Genomic DNA, 24,684 nt, shown 5'->3' with positions numbered 1-24,684 from the left:
AAGTTAATTTCTGATTCAAAAATTTATACATATATTGTTTTGTGACATTGGTTGCAATCCCCACAATGTGACAGCATGCTCCCCCTTTCAACCCTGGGTTCCCTGTGTCCATTCGTCCAATTCCTGTCCCTTCCTGCCTTTTTGTCTTGCTTTTGGACAGGAGCTGCCCATTTGGGCTCGTATATTTGATTGAACTAAGAAGCACATTCCTCACGTGTGTTACTTTTGTTTCATAGGCCTGTCTAATCTTTGTCTGAAAAGTGGGCTTCAGGAATGGTCATAGTTCTGGGTTAGCAGAACGTCTGGGGGTATTAGTTTTAGGGGTTCCTCTAGTCTCTGTTAGACCAGTAAGTCTGGTCTTTTTATGTAAATTTGAATTCTGTTCCACATTTTTCTCCTGCTCTGTCCAGGACTCTCTGTTGTGATCCCTGTCACAGTGGTTGCTGGTGGTAGTCAGGTGCCATCTAGTCCTTCTCACCTCATGCTGGTGGAGGCTGTGGTTTATGTGATCCTTTAGTCCTTTGGGCTAATATTTTTCTTGTGTGTTTGGTTTTCCTCATTCTCCTTTGCTCTGGGTGGGATGAGACCAACAGATGTATCTTAGATGGAGGCTCGCAAGATTTTAAGACCCTAGACACTACGCACAAAAATGGAATGTAGAACATTTTCTTTATGAACTATGTTATGCCAATTGACCTAGATGCTCCCTGAGACTATGGTCCCCGGGCCCCAGCCCCAGCTACTTGGTCCCTCAAAGTGTTTGGATGTGTCTAGGAAACTTCTATGCTTTTGCTTTGGTCCAGTTGTGCTGACTTCCCCTATATTGTGTGTTGTCCTTCTCATCACTGAAGTTGACACTTGTCTACTATCTAGTTAGTGATTTCCCCTTCCTTCTCCCTCTCCACCCTCATAACCATCAAAGAATGCTTTTTTTGTGTGTAAACCTTTTTTGATTTCTTACAATAGTGATCTCATACAATATTTGTCCTTTCGTGACTGACTTATTTCACTCAGTATAATGCCCTCTAGATTTATCAATGCTGTGAGATGTTTCACGATGCATCATTATTCTTCATCATTGCATAGTATCCCATGGTACGTATGTATCACAATTTTTTTATCCATTCGTTCGCTGATGGACGTTTATGTCGATTCCATCTTTTTTGATATTGTAAATAATGCTGCAATGAACATGAGTGTGCATACATCTATTCGTGTCACAGCACTTATTTCTCTAGGATATATACCTGCGAGTGGGATTGCTGGATCATATGGTATTTCTATTCCTAGCTTTTTAAGGAGGCACTATACTGTTTTCCAGTGGTTGTACCATTTTACATTCCCACCAGCATCGTATAAGAGTTCCAATCTTCCCACATCCCTGCCAGCATTTGTTGTTCTCTCTTCAGTGTCATTATTGCTGGGGCGAGATGGTATCACATTATAGTTTTGATCTGCATGTCTCTAATGGCTAATGATCATGGCCATTTCTTCATGTGTTTGTTAGTTGCCTGAATGTCTTCTTCGGTGAAGTGTCTGTTCATTTCCTTTGCCTATTTTTATTGAATTGTCTTTTTGTTATTGAGGTGTTGAAGTTTTCTATATATTTTACAGATTAGACTTTTGTTAAGGAGCCTTGGTGGTGCAGTGGCTAAAGCGATTGACTGTTAACTGAAAGGTCAGCGGTTCAAAACCACCACCGGCTCTACAGGAGAAAGATGTGCTAGTCTGCTTCCATAGAGATTTACACCCTTGGAAACCCTATGGGGTCACTATGAGTTGGAATAGACTTCATGGAAGTGTGTTTTTTTTTCAGACCCTTGTCAGATGTATCATTGCCAAAAATTTTTTCCCAGTCTGTAGGTTCTCTTTTCACTCTTTTGGTGAAGTCTTTTGATAAGCATAAGTATTTCACTTTTAGGAGGTGACCAGCTATCTCATTTATGTTCTGCTGGTTGTGTATTTTTTGTTATGTGTGATAGTCTACTTATGCCTCAAATTAGGGCCGCTAGCTTTGTCCCTGTTTTATTCCATGAACTTTATAGTTTTGGGTTTAACATTTAAGTCTTTTATCCATTTTTGAGTTAGTTTTCATGTATAATGTGAGGTCTGGACCCAGTTTCATTTTTCTGCAAATGGATATCCAGTTTTGCCACACTACTTGTTAAAGAGACTATCTCTTCCCCATTTAATGGATTTCGATCCTTTGTTGAAGATCACTTGTCTATAGCTGGATGGATTTATTTCTGGATTCTCAATTCTGTTCCATTGGTCTATGTATTTGTCACTGTACCAGTACCAGGCTATTCTGACTATCATGGCTGTATAGTAGGTTCTGAGATTGGGAAGTGTGAGGCCTCCTACTTTGTTCTTCTTCAATAATTCTTTAGCTTTCTGGGGACTCTTTCCTTTCCATATAAAGTTGGAGATAAGTTTTTCCATTTTATTAAAGAATGTTGTTGGAATCTGGATCAGGATTGCATTATATCTATAGATCGCTATGGGTAGTATTGACATTTTCATAATGTTAAGTCTTCCTATCCATGAGCATGGTATGTTTTTCCATTTATGTAGGTGTCATTTGGTTTCTTGCAGTAGTGTTTTTGTAGTTGTCTTGTATAAGTCTTTTATGTCCCTAGTTAGATTTATTCCTAAGTATTTTATCCTTTTGGTGGCTATTGTAAATAGCATTCTTTTCCTGATTTTCTTTTTAGAGATCTCTTTCTTAATGTGGAGGAATCCAACTTATTTTTGTATGTTGATCTTGTATTCTGCCACTTTGCTGAAGCATTCTATTAGTTCCAGTAACTTTCTTGTGGAGTCTCTGGGATTTTCTAAGTTTAGGATCATGTTATCTGTGAATAGGGACAGTTTTACTTATCCCTTACCAATTTGTATGCCCTTTATTTCCCTTTCTTGTCTTATTGCTCTAGCTAGGACTTCTATTACAATAGTGAATAAGAGTGGTAATAAAGGTCATCCTCGTGTGGTTCCCGTTCTCAAGGGGAATGCTTTCAGTCTCTCTCCATTGAGAATAATGTTGGCTCTTGGTTTTTTATATATGCCCTTAATTATGTTCACGAACTTCCCTCCTATTCTTGTTTTGCTGAGAGTTTTTATAAGGAAAGTGTGTTATCAGATGCCTTTTGTGCATTGATTGAGACGATCATGTGATTCTTTTCTTTAGTTTTATTTAAGTGGTGAATTACATTGATTGATTTGCTAACATCGGGCCATGCTGGCATCCCTGGTATGAATTTCGCTTGATTGTGATGTATTATTTTTTTTGAAACGCTGTTAAATTATATTGGCTAGAATTTTGTTGAGAATTTTTGTGTCAATATTCATGAGGGATATTGGTCTTCAATATTTTTTTTTTTTAACTAGTGGTGTCTTTGCCTGGCTTTGGTACCAGGGTTATGCTGGCTTTATAGAACGAGTTACGGAGTATTCCTTCACTTCCTATGTTCTGGAATAATTTGAGTAAAATTGGTGTCAACTTTTCTCTGAATATTGGTAAAATTCTCCAGTGAAGCTGTCTGGGCTACAGCTTTTTTTGTTGTTGTTGGATTTTTTTTTTTAAATGATCTTTTCAATTTCTTCTTTTGTTATGGGTCTGTTCAAATTTTCTGTCTCAGTTTGTGTTAGTTTAGGTAGGTAGTGTGTTTCTAGAAATTTCTCCATTTATTCTAGGTTTTCAAATTTGAGTACAATTTTTCATAATATTCTGTTATGATCCTTTTAATCTCTTGGTTCTGCTGTAATGTCACCCATCTCATTTATTATTTTGGTTATTTGCAACTTCTATCTCTTTTCCTTTGTCAATTTGGCCAGCAGTTTGTCAATTTTATTGATACTCTCTAAGAACCAACTTCTAGTCTTGTTGATGCTATTGTGTTTTGTTTTCAGTTTCATTTATTTCTGCTCTAATCTTTATTATTTCCTTTCTTCTGGTGACTGTGGGCTTCATTTTCTGCTCTTTCTCTATTTGATCAAGTGTATGGTTAAGCTATTGATTTTGGCCCTTTCTTCTTTTTCAATGTGTGCATTTATTGCTATAAATTCTCCTCTGAGCACTGCTTTTGCTGCATCTGAAAGGTTTAGGTATGTTGTGTTTTTATTCTCATTTGGTTCTAGGAATTTTTTATTTTCATTTTTAATTTTTCTATTACTCAGTGGTTTTTAAGCAAGGTGTTATTCAGTCACCATATATTTGATTTTTTTTTCCCTTGTTCTTCCTGTTATTGATTTCTAGTCTTATAGTGTTGTGATCAGAGAAGATGCTTTGTATTTATTTTGATGTTTTTGAATTTACTGAGGCTTGCTTTCTGGCCTAAGATAAGTCTATTCTGGACAATGATCCATGAGGGTTGGAGAAGAATGTGTAGTGTGCTGCTGTTGGAGTGCTCTGTGTTTGTCAGTGTGGTCAAGTTTTGGTTGATTGTATTATTTAGATTTTCTGTATCTTTGCTGAGTTTCTTTCTAGTTGCTCTGTCCTTCATCGAAAGTGGTGTGTTAAAGTCTTCTACTATTATTGTTGTACTGTCTACTTGTCATTTCAAAACTGTCAGGGTTTGTTTTATGTATTTTGGAGCTCTATCATCGGGTGCATAAATATTTATTATGGTTATGTCCTGTTGATGGATTGACCCTTTAATCATTATATAATGACCTTCCTTGTCTCTTATGATGGATTTTGACTTAAAGTCTATTTTATCAGAGATTAATATTGTCACTCCTGCTCCTTTTTGGTTACTGTTTGCTTGATATATATTTTTTCCATTCTCTGATTTTTAACCTATTTATGTCTTTGTGTGTTAGGTGTGTCTCTTGTAGGCAACATATTGATAGTTCCTTTTTTTTTTTTTTATCCATTCTGCCACTCTCTGCCTCTTGACTGATGCATTTAAACCATTTACATTCAGTGTAATTATTGATAGGTATGAATTTACTGCTGTCATTTGTTATTTTTGTGTGTGTGGTGTTGACAGTTTCTTTGTTTTGCTTAATTTTTTCTGTTGAGTTTTTTTTAAATTGTGGATTTTCTTTTAATTTCCTTCATTGTTGTTGATTTATTTCTATTGAATTTCTTTATGATTTTCTTTTTTATTTTGGTGAGTAAGTTTATTAATTTTCTTTGTGGTTACTCTGAAATTTTCTTTTCTTAAGTTTAAAACAGTCTGTTATTTCTTGATATTGCATTTACTTTCTTTCCATATGGAAGTTCTGTAACTACACCATTAATTCCCTCTTTTTGTTTTGAAGTTGTTGTCATTTACAAATGGACATTTCTGGTTCCCTGTTCTCAGTTTTGTAGCTTTATCTTACTTTTAAGATTTCTTTATCTGGTTTGATATCTGGGTGATGCTATTCTGTGTCTAAATCTCAGGCTGTTGTCTGATGTCATTGGTTCTCTCTCTGAAGGACTCTTCAATATTTCTTGTAAGGTTGGTCTGGTGTTTACAGATTCCCTTAATTTCTGTTTATCTGGGAATCTCCTAGTATTGTCATCATATTTGAGGGACAATTTTGCTGGATATATGATTCTTGGTTGGCAGTTCTTTTCTTCCAGGGTATGATGTATGTTATCCCATTGCCTTCTTGCCTGCATGGTTTCTGCCAAGACATCGTTGCTTCATCTTATTGGTTGATGCCCTTTGTAAGTGATATTTCGTTTTTCCTGAGCTTCTCTCAGAATTCTTTCTTTGTCTTTGGTTTTGGAAAGTTTGATCATGATATCTCTTGGTGACTTCCTTTGGGGACTATCCTTTATGGGATTTGTTGAGCTTCTTGGATGGTGATCTCATCTTTCATGATATTGGGTACGTTTTCTGCCAGAAAATCTTCAAAAAGTCTCTCTGTCTTATTTTTATCTCCTCCTGTTCTGGAATTGCAATCACATGTAAATTATTCCTCTTGACGGTTTCCCACATAACTCTTAGGCTTTCTTCATTATTTTTTCTGATTGTTCCTCAAACATATTTGTAGCAAGGGATTTTTCCTCTATTTCTTTGATTCTTTCTTCCATCGATTCAATTCTACTTCTATGTGCATCTATTATCTATTTCTGATATTTTATTGTTAATATTCTAGATTTCTATCTTATGTTTTTGTATGGTTTTTAATTGTCTTTTTGTTCTTGTATTGTTTTCCTGAATTCTTCTGGAGTTTTGTCTGTTTTCCTTGATTTCTTTGAGGATCCTGTATATAAATCTTTTGAATTCCTCATCAGGTAGCTCCATTACCATTTCTTCCTCAGGAAGGTTTTCTTCCTTTTTATTTTGGTCACTTGGTTGAGCTGTCTTGTCCTGCTTCTTTATATGATTTGATATTGTCTACTGTGTTTGAGGCATTAAGGTGCCAGGTTTGTGCTAGCAGTTAGTGTGTTCTCTAGAGGTTAGGGCAGGACATCCTCATAACCACTTGTGTTTCTGGTCTATGTGTGACTTTGGTGGTGTCTGTTGGCAGGATGTGATTTCCTTGGACTAGTGGATATGGTGTGTCACTCTCACTTGCAAGACCTCTGTGGTTAGGCTTGTATTTCTTCCCATACAAGTGTAGGTGGTATAGCAGGTTCTTTCCCTGATATTGGGTGACAAGTTTTGGGTTGACTGGGTCCCTCCAAAGCCCTTTTGGGACCATACGGTCCTTCCAGGTTGGTGCTAGCATTTAGTGCATCTGCTGGTGAGCAGGACATGTCTTTATAGCCATAGGGTGGCAATGTTACTCACATGGATGGGGTAGGCACTTTGTGCAGGCATGAACTGGTGTCTCACTAGGTGGTGGGAGATGAAGGGGTCTCAGTGCGTGGGGGTCAGCCTGTGGTAACTGGCTGGGTGTAGTATGGATGTCGCTGCAGCTGGGCGTTCACTGAGTGTTGGCACAGGGAGTGCCTGCTTGTTGCTGGAGTCTGTTGAGATGCACCTGGGTGGTCACTGGCGATAGGGTGTGCCTGCCGAGCTGTGCTTGGTGGTTATTCAAAAAGTACACAAGGGTGGGTCTGCTAGTCGCTGGGCTAGGGCATAGGGCACACCTGCTGATCACTGGGCAATGGCGCTGGGTGCGTTTCCAGTTACTGTGTGGGGTAGGGGCATCGTGCTGGTCACTGGGCAGCAGATATGGGTGTGCTCCCACTGGTTGCCAAGCTGTAGGTGTGTTCCTGCTGTCTCTGGGCTATGAGGGGGGTGCTCCTTCTGGTCGCCAGCTGCAGGCACACTCTTGCTGGTCCAGTGGGACGGGGGCACTCCTGTCAGTTGCTGGCTGCCAGGCTGCAGGTGTTCTCCTGCCAGACTCTAGGCAGCGGGTGCACTCCCACTGGTCACCAGACTGCAGGCACACTCCCACTCGTCACTGGACTGCAGGTGCACCCCCGCCGGTCACTGGGCTGCAGGTGTGCTCCCTCCAGCTGCTGGACAATAAGCATAGGTTCACTCCCACTGTTCACAGGGCATGGGTACAGGGAGCACTTCTGCCTGGCTGCCCCAGGCAATTGGGGCTTGGCCCATTTAAATGTGTGTGGGGGGGTGTGTGCAGAGAGCCTGGCTGAGTGGGGGATCTCTAGTTGCTACTCTGTGGTTTTACTATTCAGTGGGTATTTAAGGGTCAAATGGTCAGGCACTTCTGCTGGTGATTAGACCCTTTCCCAGTTTCTGGTTCCCTCCCTTCTCTGTGGTCAGCAGGATCACTGAACCTCCTGTCCAGTCTTTCTGCACTTTCCTTTTTAGCCCTGGCTTGTATCCTGCTTACCTTATTTAATTCTAGGGTTGTTTACACAGTATCTCTTTTTTCCTGTAGTAAGTTAAGTGTAGTTGCCTTCCTATGCTTCTCACCCAGGAATGCTGCCTGCTTTCTCCCAAGATGGCCATGCTGTGCTGGGCCAGCTGGCAAGGCACCGAGGACCTGTATATCTGAGTCCACTGTTTTCCTTCTGTCTCTCCTTCCACTCAGAGCTTTATCTAATTCTTCATCTTTCTGTTTGTTGTTCAAGTTTCCAAAGTTGTCATCTGTATCTATTTCACTTGGTTTCTTGTGTCTTTGATGTAGGGGGACATTCTGGTGCATCAGTCTAAGTTGCCATCTTTGTAGCCTCTGCTCATATTTATTTCTTAATGCTCTTGCTTTTCCATTTGGAGTACTCCTTTGAGTAATACTTGCAAAGCTGGTTTGGTAGTGGTAAATTCCCAGAGCTTCTGTTTGTTTGGGAATATCTTGATTTCTCCCTCGTTTCTGAATGATAACTTGGATGGGTAAAGAATTCTTGGCTGGCAATTGTTTTGGTTCAGTATTTATATGTTGCTCCATTGTCTTCTGTCTTCTAGATTTTCTGAGGAGAAAACTACACTGATTCTTATGGAAGATCCTTGGTATGTTGTTATATTGCATTTTCTCTCTTGCTGCTTTCAGAATTCTCTCACTGTCTTTGGTTTTCAATAATTTCATTAGGATGCGTCACAGAGTTGATCTCTTCGTGTCTCTTCTGATTGGAGTTCATGTAGCTTCCTGTATTTGCAGGCTTTGTTCTCTGTTCAGGTCTGGGAAATTCTCTCCTGGAAAATTGTTTCTGTGGCTTTATTGTTGTCTTGGTGCTCTGGGACTCCAATAATTCTAATGAACTGTGTGTCTCTCCTCCTCTTTTTATAAGGGCACCAGTCATAAAGTGATTAGGGCCCACCCTAATGACCTCATCTTAACTAATTACATACGCAATGACCTTACATGCACAGGTACTGGGGGTTATGACTTCAAATATCTTTTGAGGGGATAGAATTCAACACATAAGACCTCCTTAGTCCTTTTGCCATGACCTTAATATTTTCTGACATCTTCCTTACTATCAGGTATGATGAGCTGTTTCAGGATTGTCTTATACATGTCTTACACCACACCTGGAATTTGACATTTTCTAAGGACCTTGCTTCTTTTTAATGGGAGAAGATCTCTGTGTTTTACTTTAAACATAATTCCTGTTTTTTGTTTTTATTGGAGGGGTGTTAGTATCTACATTTAACTTTTTATGTCTTTTTTATTAAACTAGTAGATGCACATAAATTAAAAATTCTAATAGTTCTGAAGGGCTCCTCTCCAGTCCACTACCTATTCTTCTCTTCCTAGACAACCACTTTCAATTATTTTAACTGTTTTTTTCCTGATAATTACCACAATTATGACTCCAGATAAGTTGATACTACTTGCTGTTGATTTATACATTTTACACATCTTCTATAGATTTGCTATTGATAGATAATGATTTAGGTCATTTACATCACTCTCACATTTTCTCCTTGCTCCTCCTCTCAATAGTATCGTAATACTATTTTTGCCAGAACATAATTTTAAACATCTATCCTTAAGTGGTGCAAATGGTTAACGCACTCAGCTGCTAACCCCAAGGCTGGTGGTTTGAGTCCATCCAGAGGCGCCTTGGAAGAAAGGCCTGGTGATCTACTTCCAAAAAATCAGACACTACAACACTTTAGAGCACAGTTCTACTCTGAGACACATGGTGTCACCATGAGTCAGGACAGACTCAATAGCAACTGGTTTTAGTATATTCAAGATTCTACTCATTTGGAGCTTTATTACTCCTTCAAGGTTCATTCCACACTCTTATGTCTGTCATTGGCAATATTCCTTTCTTTCCACATATTCTTCTGTATATTAAAAGCAATCTGTTCTTAGCTACTCAATATAATAGCTGATGAAGTTCTTTAATAGCATAGGGTCATGGGGAGATTCTTGTGGAGTACTGTTAGAGACGTGCTTCCATCTTTACATCATTCTATTACATGGGCATTACCAAGCCCACATTTCTATTTTTTCATCTAGTGCATGAGAACATCATGGGAGACTTTGTTAAATGCCTCCCTAAAATCAAGATACATCAAAGACTGATAATCCCATCAAAACATAAAACAATTTCTCAAACTTTCTATTATAATTCCCAGTTATTTATTAAAGTAGAGAATTTACTGCAGAGTTCAGTTCCCAAAAGCATAATTGCTTTAATATGTGGATTATAAATGTAATCTGTGTAATTTACTTAATCCATAAATTGAAACTAAAAAAATATCTTCTGTGATTCTGCCAATTCCTCTTTAGTCTCAAAGGTTCCCTTTTTAGGAAAGTTGATCATAATGTTGTTATTACAAACGGAAGGCATCTGACATCCTGGTACTCTTCTAACACTTTAAAATCTTTAAAGTGGCTAAACTGGCTCTTTTTAGGGCTATCTCTAGCCAATATTAGACTTCTACTTTTCTTGCAACTCTTGGCAAATTTTTATTCTGCTCAATTTAGAATGTGGTTTGGTTATGTACAAACTTTGTCAGTAAACAAACATGCTGACCTTTATATAAGAAAATGAAGATATTCTTCTACTCAGTTGGGCTTGTATTTTAAGATGCTTTCACCAACTATGCATCATTTTGTGTGCAGCCTAGCCCACTTTTTGACCTGATACTCCTGGAGAAATGTGTAAGGTCATGAATTTGTGACCTTCCATTCTGTGACCAGGGAGGGGAGCTTTCCTCTGTATAAAGCTCATTCTAAGTAAGAATGGAAAACCATGATTTTACCAGCCTTGGATAACCAGCCCAAAGGGCATGCTTCCTCTCTCTTTAGCAGAAAAATAACAATGAGTTATTTTGAATTAATTCTCTGGAGGGCTCAACTTCCATTTTGTTTTTTACTCTGCTTAAAGCATAGCAGGGCACTACAGGAAGTCAAAAGACATTATGGGCTGTCATGTAATAAACATATTGATTATAGTCAGTGCTGTCTTATTCCTTTACCCTTGTGCATTGCTACCTAATAACTTCACAATAATCAATTTTTAGTATTTGGTCTCTTCCTAATATAAAGATGAGATGAAATGAGATGGATTATAGAATGATTAAATCTTAATCCAGAAAAGAAATTGCTGTGAGTTGAAAGAGAAGCTACATAATAGTGAAGACATTAATGATACTTCCTGTAGTTTTTAAAGGTCAAGCTTGCAAATTAGATTTTTTTTAATAAGACTTGATTCTGAACTTAACCATTGTGTTATGGCTTTTAAGGAAGTGTTATAGTAGCTGTCCAACTATAGTGGCCCTATAGGACAGAGTAGAACTGCCCCATAGTACTTCCAAGCAGCAGCTGGTGGATTTGAACTGCTGACCTTTTGGTTAGCAGCTGAACGCTTAACCACTGCACCACCAGAGCTCCTTATAGGGTCACTGTGAGTCGGAATCGCTATGAGTTGCAATCAACTCGATGGCAATGAGTTTTTTTTAATAGTCGCTGGGATTTGAATGGAAAGAGTTAAGTGTAAGAATGTTTTATTATATTTTAAAGGAAATTACTCAGGTTTCATAATAACAATTTAAAAATTAAGTATTTCTCCTTTTGCTTCTTATGTAAGAAATTATTATTAAGAGAGAAAAAAGATTAAGCAATCCTCCTTTAATTATTGTACAAGGCTTGAAAGCATCTGTGATCATTACTTTTAGCTCAAATTGTATACCAAACAAGAGTGTGAATCAAAGCTAATGAACAACTCAGATACTGTCTGTACTCTTAATACAAAGAACACTCACATCAAGAGAAAATGCTGACACAGGTAACCCTAGAATTATGAAAAAGATCATTAAGTTGTTACTAAAAACGATTTTTTCAGTAGTAGCTCAGTGCTAATAACTATAGTCCCTCGGGGAAACACTTCCATAATTCAAATCTGAAATAAATAAAGAATATGTAGAATCTCTGCTTTTAATATAGAAGTATTCCATAATCACAAACCATGGTAAGACACGTAGTCCCTCAGATCCTTTCTCCTTTATATGTGATTGTGGTTATATATAATTGGCACCACCCATCTGTCATTTTGTTGTACTGTGGCAGCTTGTGTGTTGCTGTGATGCCGGACTATGCCACTGATATTTCAAATATCAGCAGGGTCATCCAGGGTGGACAGGTTTCAGTGGAGCTTCCAGACTAAAACAGACCAGGAAGAAAGCATATCTACTTCTGAAAATTAGCCAATGAAAACCCTATGGATCACAGAATATTGTCTGAGACTTCAACTAGCTTATTTTGGACATATCATCAGAAGAGATCTATTGCTGGAGAAGGATATCATGTTTGGTAAAGCGGAAGGCCGGTCAAGGCAAGGGAAACCCTCAATGAGGTGAACTGACGTAACAGCCACAACAAAGGACTCAAACATACCAACGATCATGAAGATGTCTCAGGATTGGGCAAAGTTTTGTTCTGATATACATGGGGTCGCCGTGACTAGGAGGTGATTTGATGGCAACAACATATATAATAGAATGGATTTTCTTATAATTCACAGTAAAACTATTTTTGAACTCTGTAACTAAGTAAGTACATGTATCTAAGTTAAATAATTTTTTTAATATCAAAACTAATATATACTCATGGAAAATCTGGAGAACAAAACATAGAAGTATTTAAAAAAGGAATATAATACCCACAAACAGTACCACCACTTTGAGATTACCACCATTAAGTTAAATTTTTAGGGTGATACGATGTAAATGATCCATTTCTGGATTATAAAGCAAATAAGGCTTAACCCTATCTTCTTGTTTGGCAAATTAATGGGCAATATTTTTTTGAAAACAGTTCACTGGTATCAAAAAAAGAGTGAGTCTTGCTAATTCTGAATTTCTGCCTCTTGAAAAAGAATTAGAGAAATAAAAAATACCTAACTTATTTACCTCCAGCTGGAATAGGCTGTATCTTATACCCATTTATGTTCTGTCTTCTGGTCCTCCTTGAGACCAAACACAACACACTTACTGGACAGATTTTCCCCATTTTATAGATGAGAAAATTGAGATGCAGAGAGGGCACATCAGCTGAGTGTTGGAGCTGAGATGTAAAGCAAGGACTGACTGACTCCAAAGACAATGTTGTTGGGGCTAAAATTGCTTAGCAGCCTTATTCATTAGTTAAAATGTTCTTTAAAATTTGCTAAGGGCTCATTAATAAGTTCTTTAGGGATATCAAAAGAATGCACAAAAGATGAAGGAGCCATTAGGTTGCAGAATATGACTCAAACATGATTCAACTTTCTGATTCTGGAATCCCTGCTCTGCTACCACATCATGCTACCCTGAAGTCTGTAACTGTGTATTTCCTAAAACTGTCCCAACCATGCCTGCCTTTCTGTACCAAGACAGCTGTGCCAATACATGACCAGTAGTGGTGGTGCAAACATTTTGTACTCAACTACTAACTTAAAGGTTGGTGGTTTGAACCCACCCAGCAGCTCCAAGGAAGAAAGGTCTGGTGACCTGCCTCCATAAAGGTTACAGCCAAGAAAACCCTACAGAGCAGTTCTACTCTGTAACACATAGGGGTGCCATGAGTCAGAATTGACTCGATGGCACCAGGTTAGTCATGCACTCAGAGTTGTTCCTCGCGGCACTGGGTGAGTGCTCAGCCAATTACATTCTCCACCTGATTCTCCTTAAAACCAAATGGCTAGCAATTTATGATCAGTTAACTAGGATTAGAAAGTGGTCTGTGCCCATGCAATAAAACCACATGAACTGGAGTATGTGGAGTGAAACTCCTGCTTTAGTTCTAAAATCCATGGGTTTTATGTACCAGTCATGTTAATCAGAGTTTCTTTTCTGGGAGTAATATTTTTACCTTGTAGCAAATGCTTTATTTAAATACAGACAATAAAAATCCTTGATGTTGCATTTATTCCTTATTTTAGACCGAGTGCAAATGCCACTTCTTCCCTGAAGCCTTCCTACCTGCCCCAGGCAGAGCCAGTCAGACCCTCTTCTGTGCCTAAAGCTTGTGCTGCAATGATTTGTTCACATTTCAGATTACCCGTAAGGACTTTGACCTGTTAATACCTTTCTCCCCATCAACCTAGATTATGTTTAACCCATAGTAGGTATCCAAGTTGTGGATTTAATTAATTAATACACCCACTGAAAAATAAAGCACATGTTCACTAGTTTAGAAAGAAATTATGTAATGTCATATTTAGTGGTGAAAGTGATGGTAGAATTTGGTCTGTCTTGAAATTTTATATTTTTGATTCATCAAATATGGGGAAATGAAGATTTAACAATTCTATCATATATTGTTGTAACATTTAAAAATCTGTTTATTGCATTATTTTATATATAATTGCAAAAAAAAAAAATCCCTTGGGGTAAAAACTGTTCAACAACTTAAAGAAGATTATATGGATATTTAAAATGGTGATGTTGATCTGTATATACTTACACGAAAAGATGTCTATGTTGTTAGGTGAATAAAGAGCAGGCTAGGTAACAGGAATTAAAATATGACCTCATTTTTGTAAAAGATAATTCTATACACTCATAGGAAAAATTCTAGAGGAATAGTAGAAGTAATAGTATTTATATCCTTTCTTTATAATGAGTGTTTATATTGTTCCAGGTATGGAACTAAGTGTCTTTATAAATTATTTTAATCCACATGAAAACTCCCCGTTAACTCATTCATCATTAATTAACTAGTTAATGAATTCAACATTCAAACTGTGTTTCTTGTTCCAGGCACTGTGCTAAATGTTAGAGATACAGCAGTGAACCAGACAGATGCAGTACCAGAGTTTATCATTATCCAGCTTTACAGATGAAAGGCAAGAAAGCTTGCCTCACCCATCAGGGGATCTTCTTAAGTTCAACTACACGTACAGACTCCTAAGACTCCCATAGGCTACACTGACGAATTGTCTGTGTAGGTGGATATAGCACAGAAACCGCAGGGCAGCATCGGGCCTTCCTTGAGTGGGAGTCCTTAAAAAGAGACTGTAGCAACATGAAAACATGCTTTTGCTACATAGCATTAAGTGAAAGTAGCTACAAACAAAATGATACATGCATCTGCATTGTGATTAGGACCATTTAAAAAGAGAGATGCACAGAGAAAGAAGCCAAGCAAAACAAAATACAGAGAAGTCCTAACAATGACTGCCATCAGAATGGTGGGCTTACAAAGGGCGTTTTTTTTTTTTCTTCTTTTTTCCTGTTTTCCAGATTTTCTATGAAATGGTTATGTTATTCTCAGAATAAAATAAAATACACTTATTAAAATAGAAAAAGAAATATATTTAGCTTATAAAATATTTGAAATTAAAAACTAGAAAAACTTATTACCATAAAATAATAGATTTAATTCTAGATTTCTTTGTATATGTAGATGAATACATTGTATATAAAATTTAACTGTGCTAGGGATTCAGAGGTCTCAAATTATCTCAATACACACACATAGACATGGAAGATAGGAAGGTGGATTAGAAAGCGGTTCTGATCCTGCCCTGAAACCACTAATTTACAGCAGTACATTAACTTCCCTGGGCCTGGGTTCATGTGTTACAGCGGGAATACTACTGCTTAACTCCTTTCACATGTTATTTGTCTACAGTTATTTCAGAATGTAGCTATTTAAGGTTTCATTTCCTTTCAAGACTCACGTTTTGAGCTTTGTATGATCCTTCTTTAGCCAAGGATTCATATAATTGGATAGCTGCCGTTATGTTTTGCGTGCCAAAATTTCCAAATAGCAAAGCATCAGCCATTTTCTCCATAGCTTTCAAGTTTCCCATGTCAGCTGCTTTGGCAAAGAATAAGTAGGCTCTGTTTTAAGAACATGAAGGTAGAAGTTTTATTTTAAAAAACGCTTCTGCTCCCTCCCTTACACTACCTCTCTCTAACAAGTAGAATCCAGTTGTCATTACTACTAACAAAAGAGTTCAGCTGAAGTTCGTCACATCTCTAGACCAGTAGATTTTTTGGTTCTTAGATCAGTCTAAAATTATAATTTCAAATATATCTGACAAATGGTAAACTGTTAACAAGGAGAAATATATGGAATACATCATGCTTCAAGCTTAGACACCAAGTGAAATGAAAAACTGAGGTACTCATCCTGAAATAGTGAACTCTTCCATAGCCACCCCCATTATTTATGAGTATTTGTTTATCCGAAAGCTTTATAAAATGAATTCTGAAATGTATAACAATAATAATTAAAATTGGTATGTCATATCTAGGAAGTTACTATCATAAGAATGAAAGTTCCTACACATTTCAAGACAATTTTCTAAAACAGAACATATTCTTCAGCACAAAAAAGCCAGTCTGTTTGAGAAAATAATAACCAAACAAAACCTTAATGGTTATAGGGCTCTACAGAGTCTGACTGCCCGAGTTCAAATCTTGACTCCATCACTTATTGCTTTGGAAATGTCAGGCAAGTTACTTAACTTCTGTGTCTTTCTCGTGTATAAAATGAAAATAATAATAGCACCTACTTCACAAGATTGTTGTGAAGACTGAATGAGATAATCCATGTTTGAAGTGCATGGCAAAGTGCCTGGTATTGTTATTTCATAAATAATAAAATTAAGTGCTATTATTATCATTTTAGGACTGTTGCATAGACTCTAAAGCTTTATAGCATGGTAATTGTTTTCAAAGAATTAGGTGGTTAACAGTGTGAAAGTCAAGTGGGTGCAAAAATAGACGCCATAGGTGTAACTTACACTGCATTTTCTGCTTTCCAGTCTACCTGGCCCTGATCTGTATAACAAGTAGTGATGGAGAGCCTCACAAGGTCAAAACATGTGTCAGAGACAGAGAGTGCTTCTGGAATTTATTTTTACTCTTAAAACTTCCTTTTTGGTACCAACGAGACCAGAAAACATTAACCTCCACCTGTGACCTTGACTCAAATACAGGAAAGAATACACAAATCTACCATTGCTACCGATTGAGAAGGGTCAGGAGACTAAGCTTTATGTACCTTCTCTGCATGCTAAAGCTAAAATAAGATGCTCTTGGACAAAGGATGGGCAAAAAAGGACCCCAGACTGAGTGACCTCCAGGTAGGTGTTAGAGTCCTGGATGGCAAAACAGAGGGTCAGTGCTCCAGTGGATAAAAAGAGACTGAAGGGCTGGAAACGAGAAGGTCAAGCAAGAAATTAACCATGGTCAATGCCAAGCTGAGAGTCAGGGACCAGAAGGCAAATAACAAGACAGAAGGTGTCAAAGGTCGATGAGGGCAAATATCTGGCATCCAGGGATAGACATCTAGAAATGAGCCTGACCTTAGGATATAGGCTTCCTTGAGCCCTTCTGTCACAAGCTTTGCTAGTGCAGCTACATAGCTTGCTGGGCCAAGAAGGGCACCAACAAGGACCAAGGCACAGAAACCTGAGCTGGGCTGCAGGGGCCAGCAGTATAGCCAGTCACTGGTCCCATGGGGCAGCAACAGACTGTAAGACAAATCCTTCTAAGTGTCTTTGATTTCAAATGTGAGGTGGGCACCTGGGTCCACTGTCAGGAAAATCCAAGCTGATGTAAGGGATATTGTAAGCAGGATCTGGGATTAGAGAAAGGGGCTGATAGATTAGGTTGGTTTAAGGTCTAGGCTGCAGTCCCAAGAGGGAAAAATGTGGTAGAAACTGGGCAACAAGGACAGATCCAAATAAGAAAGTTCAGTTAGGCATTTTGATCATCTCTAAAGGATCTGGCCCTGGACGGTAAGGTGAATGCTAAGTGTGAAGGAGGCTAAATGCTTCTTCAGGGTACCTCAGTAACTTGGTGTGGGGCAGCAGGTTATCTCCAAAGCCTCTTTGCTGATGGGAAGTGATTCCTAGTGAAGGATCAACTCTGGCTTTCACTGAGGCTTCCTGACTCCCTCAGGCAAGTTTTGTCTCCCAGACATATGCTTGCATACCACCTGTTCTTTGTATTTTGTCCCATCTGATCTTATAACAGCATTGATTTGTTCAAAAATTTTTCTCACTTGTGTTAAGAAGAGTCTGAATGAATAAACGAATTGGGCCTGGACCTGGGTGTGGATGAGCCAAAAGGACTAGTATACCTCTATCTATGACACCCTGTCTTAGGCTGGGTTATCTAGAGAAGCAAAACCAGTAAAGAGTATAAATATATATATATATATATATATATATATAGAGAGAGAGATTTAAATCAAGGAAACGGCTCATGTGATTGTAGAGGCTGGAACGTTCCAAGTCCGTGGATCAGGATAGAGGCTTCTCGTGATTCACGTAGCCACAGGGGCTGGCAAACCCAAGATTGGCAGGTCAGCGAGCAGGGCTCTTGTTCACAGGCTGTGAAGATTGATGAATCCCAAGATCAGCAGATAAGCCGCTAGCTCAAGTCCCAAGAACCAGAGGTCAGATGAACAGGAGGCACCTGCAGGATCCAGAGCAGGCCAAAGCCAGAATGTCCACTTTTACTTGGATGCAGGCCACGTGCCCAAGGAAACTGCCTTTCAACGGACTGGCTACGCACAGCAGATCCCGTCACAAGGGTGATCACATATAAACACTGAGAATCATGACGCAGCCAAGTTGACATATAACCTTAACCATCACAGTCCACCCCTTGACAACCTGGCACCTGTACACATCTCCCCAAACCATACATAATCTCTGAATAAAGACAATTACAAAGTCATACTTGCACCTAACAGGATACAACTAACACGTGTACAACTGAAAATGCACTAGCTCCATTTACATCTTATAAGTGAAGAAAACAAAAATATTTGATGCACACATACCAAGCAGAAATACTCATAACAATTACAGTCCTCATTTCTGTAACTGGTCACGTGGACTTAACTGGTATTTAGAACTTCTTTCTTCCACCACCCACTCCCTATTCCCTTTGCCCTCAGCAGGCATCTCAGCTGGTTGTGGTTCTTTAACTGGTGGAGTGACAAAAACCTTCATATCTGAAAGGTCTGGGCCATTAGTAGACATGTCAGAATTGGGTTGCTGTAGTTTTCCATTGACTTTAATCACAGGGCATGGTAGTATTAAGAGATACCCTAAGGGATCTCCTGCATTCCAGACATATTTTTCTTTACCTCCATTGTATATCATCAATCCGATTTCCTCTTGGTAATCAGGATCAATCATACCAGCCCATATGGTAACTCCCTTCTTTGCCTGTTGATCCAGAGGCATAAGGAGCCCAAAGTGGCCAGGTGGCATTCTTAGCTAACAGTTCATTGGAATCAGTGATGTGAGCATTCCTCCTACTGGAACTAAGACCTCCAGACCTGCAGAGCATAAGGTCGCGGGAACAGGAAGCAAAAATCTTGCGAGTGGGTCACTAGGGGTAATAGTGAGTGATGCCACTTGCGTTTCCACCCCTTGATTCCTGGACCCATGAATCCTGGCTACAGGAGAAACAGCACCATATATTGGATGCTGGTTTAGAGCATCTACAGCCTCCTGGAGAACATTACCCTAACCCTGCAGGGTACTGCCACCTAGCTGGTGCTGTAATTGTGTCTTTAGGGGGCCATTCCATTGTTCTATCAAGCCAGCTGCTTCAGGATGGTGGGGAACATGGTAAGACCAGTGAATTCCATGAGCATGGGCCCACTGCCACACTTCATTTGCTGTGAAGTGAGTCCCTTGATCTGAGGCAATGCTGTGTGGGATACCATGATGGTGGATAAGGCATTCTGTAAGTCCACAGATGATAGTTTTGGCAGAAGCATTGCGTGTAAGGAAGGAAAATCCATATCCAGAATAAGTGTCTATTCCGGTAAGGACAAAATGCCGCCTTTTCCATGATGGAAGTGGTCCAATGTAATCAACTTGCCACCAGGTTGCTGGCTGATCACCTCAAGGATGGTGCTATATTGGGGACTCAGAGTTGGTCTCTGCTGCTGGCAGACTGGGCACTCAGCAGTGGCTGTAGCCAAGTCAGCCTTGGGGAGTGGAAGTCCATGTTGCTGGGCCCATGCATAACCTCCATCCTTGCCACCATGGCCACTTTGTTCATGAGCCCATTGAGCAATGACAGGAGTAGCTGGGGAAAGAGGATGACTGGTTTCCATAGAACGTGTCATCCTATCCACTTGATTATTAAAATCATCCTCTGCTGAGGCCACCCTTTGGTGAGCATTCACATGAGACACGAATATCTTCACTTATTTGGCCCATTCAGAGAGGTCTATCCACATAGCTCTTCCCCATAAATCCTAGTCTCCAGTTTTCCAATCGTGTTCCTTCCAAGTCCCTGATCATCCAGCCAAACAATTGGCCACAGCCCATGAATCAGCATACAATCGCATATCTGGCCATTTCTCCTGTCAAGCAAAGTTAACAACCAGGTGCACTACTTGAAGTTCTGCCCATTGGGAGGATTTTCCATCAATGCTGTCCTTCAGGGAAGTCCCAGAAAGGGGCTGTAGTGCCGCTGCTGTCCACTTTTGAGTGGTGCCTGCATATCATGCAGAGCCATCTATAAACTGGCACAAGTTTTCTCTTCTTCAATCAACTGATAATAAGGAATATCCCATGAGGCCATAGGTGCAGACTGGGAGATGGAAGGTAATGTGACAGGAGTGGAGACCATGGGCATTTGGGCCACTTCCTCCCGCAACTTACTTGTGCCATCAGGTCCTGCCTGGGCCCAATTTCATATATACCACTTCCACTTAATGACGGAGTGCTGCTGTGCACATTCAACTTTATGACTCTGTGGGTCAGACACACCCAGCTCAGGCTGTGTGGTGACTTGGTGTCCCATGGTTAAGCATGCAGTCTCTACTAAGGTCCAGTAACAAGCCAAAAGCTATCTATCAAAAGGAGAGTAGTTATCTGCAGAGGATGGCAGGGCTTTGCTCCAAAATCCAAAGGGACTGCGCTGTGATTCACCAATAGGGGCCTGCCAAAGACTCCAAACAGCATCTCCATCTGCCATTGACCCATCAAGCACCACTGGATCAGCTGGATCATAAGGCTCAAGTGGCAAAGTGGTTTGCACAGCAGCCTAAACCTGTTGCAGAGTCTTCTCTTGTTCTGGGCTCCACTCAAAACTAGCAGCTTTTCAAGTCACTTGATAAATAGGTCAGAGCAGCACACTCAAATGAGGAATATGTTGCCTCCAAAATCTAAACAGGCCCACTAGATGTCGTGCCTCCTTTTTAGTTGTGGGAGTAGCCATAGGCAATAACTTATCTTTCACTTTAGAAAGAATATCTTGACATGCCTGGACCCCTAGAAATTTCACTGAGGTGGAAGTTGCCTGAATTTTTGTGGGATTAATTTCCCACCCCCTAGCACTCAAATGTTTTACCAATAAGTTCAGAGTCATTGACACTTCTTCCTTACTAGGTCCAATCAGCATAATGTCATCAATGTAAAGGACCAGTGTGATGTCTTGTGGAAGGAAAAAGCGATTAAGGTCCCTGTGGACTAAATTACGACATAGGGCTGAAGAGCTGATGTAACCCTAAAGTAGGCAAGTGAAGGTGTATTGCTGGCTTTGTCAGCTGAAGGCAAACTGCTTCTGATGGTCCTTCAAAACAGGTATGGAGAAAAAGGCATTAGCCAGGTCAGTAGCTGCATACCAGGTACCAGGAGATGTATTAATTTGCTCAAGCAATGAAACTACATCTGGACCAGCAGGTGCAATTGGAGTCACCACCTGGTTAGTTTTTGATACTCTTTTGTCATTCTCCAATATCCATCTGTTTTTTGCACAGGCCAAATGGGTGAGCTAAACGGGTATGTGGTGGGAATCACCACCCCAACATCCTTCAAGTCCTTGATGGTGGCAGTAATCTCGGCAATCCCTCCAGGAATGCGGTATTACTTTTGGTTTACTATTTTCCTAGGTAGGGGCAGTTCTAATGGCTTCTAACTTGGCTTTTATTACCATTATAGCCCTTACTCTATTTGTCAGGGATCCCATGTAGGGGTTCTGCCACTTGCAGAGTATATCTATTCCAATTATGCATTCTGGAACTGCGGAAATCACTACAGGATGGGTTCAGGGACCCACTGGACCTACTGTGAGACAGACATGAGCGAAGACTCCATTAATAACCTGACCTCCAGATGCCCCCACTCTGATTGGCAGACCATAGTACCATTTTGGATCTCCTGGAATTAGTGTCAGTTCAGAGCCAGTATCCAGTAATCCTCAAAAAATCTGATTATTTCCTTTTCCCCAATGAATAGTCACTCTCATAAAAGGCTGTGGAAATTTGGGGAAAGCTGGGAGAGAAATTAACAGTATAAATTTTTGGCAGTGTATTAGAGTCCTTTCTCAAGGTGACCCGGCCTCTCCTTCATTCAAGGGGTTGTGGGTCTTAAAACTTGCTCAAGTCTGGGAATGGATTGAGGGACCATGACACTGTATTCTGGCAATTTGAGTTAGGCTGCTGTTCACCCAACCTAGAATTCATCTGTTTGCACAGATCAAGTAAATATTTAGTAGATTTCCTATCTATTTCACTCCTAGGCACACGATGGCTAAGTAGCCAACGCCATAAATCCACAGGAGTCAGACTATTCTGATTATTGCTTTGACTCCACTGTCCATTACTGTAACCACGCCCACCTTGTCTTTCTCGATTGAGTGCCGCCACTTGGTCCTTACTACCATGGGGTCCAATCAGCCCCACTGTAGTTCAGTATCTTAATTCAGTTAGGGCTGTTCCCACTGTCAAATCTGATTCACATAAAACAGCAATCACAGCAGTCTTCAAGGATGCTGGATCTCCCTTCACAAATTTGTTCCTCACAGTTGAGGTAAAAGGTGTGTCCTCTGGGCATTCCATGTGTGGGTCTGTGGGTCTAACTTGATAAATCCACTCTAGCATGCCAATTTCCCTAAGCCTTTGGATACCTTCTTCTACAGTATACCAAGGCAGGTCTGGTACTCCAACTTGATTTAGTGTAGGCCACCGTGTAATCCATGCTTCAACAACCCAACCAAATAAACTATTAGATCCTTTCCTAACTTCTCGAGCTGAAACATTGAATGAAGACTCTGTGCTTAGTGGACCCATGTCAATAAACTCATACTGATCCTTCTTTATGTTCCTTGCACCATTATCCCACACCCTTAATAGCCATTCCCACACATATTCCTCAGGTTTCTGTTCGTACGTAACAGAAAAGTCAAGCTGTTCTTTTGGAGTGTAGTGTACCTCCTCCTGGGCCACACTTTGTACTTCACCTTTTGGGGCTCGCTGGGACTTAAGTCTAGTTATAGGTCTAGAAGCCAGAATCAGTAGTGTGGAATTGTTTTGAAAACATTCAGCATTGTCTTGTAAAGTGTCTGCCTCAGGCAATGCCCCAGGCAATAACTCAGACAAGGGCTCTTCAGAGGCGGCTGGGCTAGGGCTAATCTCATTAGATGGGAGTGGAGGGGCTGATAGTTTTTCTGATCAGGGTGGTGTAGCAGACAAACATGAAGTAATCTCTTCAGATGGGAGTGTTTCTGTTGGCTGGAGTGATTCAACAGAATTTAGGGGCTCACTGTATCCAGCTTCCTGATTATCTGCCCATATGTCCCCATCCCAAGTTTCAGGACCTCTTTCTTCCCAATCAATGCCCTCACTTTAACTTCAGACACCTCTCGAGGTTGGCAGTTGAGCTGGCATTGTAATTCAGCCACTCTTACAATAAGACTCTGGGTTTGGTTTTCGGCAATATCAGCTCTGTTACTACAAGAAATAAGGCTTTTTTTCAAAGCACAAGTGGAAACTTTGAGGTCGTTTATGTGGCACTTGAGCTTTGACTCTGAAGCCCTGAGGGCATCTCTTTCTTTCATAGTTTGTCTAGTGAAGGTAGAACCAACCAACCAGCTTCCTTACACTTCTTATTACGATAAAAGTGTAGAAAGATATCACGTATGTGTTCACTCAGAGTCTTGCCTTTCACCAATACCTGATCTATTGGTGGTGATATTTTGCGTATTTGAATTGCCACCTCACACCATGGATTAGCAGTGTCCTCTTTACTGGTGGAAGCATTAACATCTTTAAGACTAACCAGACTTGAGAACGAATTTAGAAAACTCATCCTTACGATTTTGTTTCTCTAGTACCACTCTCGGTACCAAATGTCTTAGGCTGGGTTCTCTAGGGAAGCAAAACCAGTAAAGCGTGTGTATATATATGTATATATATATATATGTGTGTGTGTGTGTGTGTGTGTGTGTGTGTGTGTGTATACACACACAGAGGTTTATATCAAGGAAATAGCTCACGCGATTGTAGCGGCTGGAACATCCCAAGTCCGTGGATCAGGATAGAGGCTTCTCCTGATTCACGTAGCCACAGGGGCTGGCAAACCCAAGATCGGCAGGTCAGCGAGCAGGGCTCTTGTTCACAGGCTGTGAAGATCGACGAATCCCAAGATCCGCAGATAAGCCCCTAGCTCAAGTCCCAAGAACTGGAGGTCAGACGAACAGGAGGCAGCTGCAGAATCCAGAGCAGGCAAAAGCCAGAATGTCCACTTTTACTTGGATGCAGGCCACATGCCCAAGGAAACTCCCTTTCAACGGATTGGCTACTCACAGCAGATCCCATCACAAGGGTGGTCACACATAAACACTAAGAGTCATGATGCAGCCAAGCTGACAAACAATCTTAACCATCACACACCCTATCCCTGGGAAGTGGTAAGCAAGAAGGGGGTAGAACAGAGGAATGAATGGGAATGAAATGATTTCCCTTTGGTTAGTAGGGCATGCATTGATTTTTCTGTCACTGACCAGAATCTTGGCTATGGCTCTACAGGTATGCCTGGCTTAAGGGTAGAATGGGCCATCCTGATAACTCAACGGGCTTTGCCCTGCTTGCCCACAAACTCCTGGGATCTCTTGCTATGAG

At 40.2% G+C, this 24,684-nt stretch overlaps 1 protein-coding gene across 1 annotated transcript in view; it reads right to left on the bottom strand.

The window, feature by feature from the left end:
- SEL1L2 (SEL1L2 adaptor subunit of SYVN1 ubiquitin ligase) overlaps positions 1 to 24,684 on the bottom strand; it is a 152,467-nt gene that overhangs the window by 63,708 nt on the left and 64,075 nt on the right. The window contains exon 5 of the mRNA XM_004376458.2: positions 15,476 to 15,638. Within this exon, the coding sequence (XP_004376515.1) occupies positions 15,476 to 15,638 (163 nt within the window). The remainder of the gene's footprint in view (positions 1 to 15,475; positions 15,639 to 24,684) is intronic.

The sequence above is a fragment of the Trichechus manatus genome, unplaced genomic scaffold, assembly GCF_000243295.1.
Source record: "Trichechus manatus latirostris isolate Lorelei unplaced genomic scaffold, TriManLat1.0 scaffold00042, whole genome shotgun sequence".
Lineage (NCBI taxonomy): Eukaryota > Metazoa > Chordata > Mammalia > Sirenia > Trichechidae > Trichechus > Trichechus manatus.
This window is presented reverse-complemented; position numbering and strand designations above follow the sequence as displayed.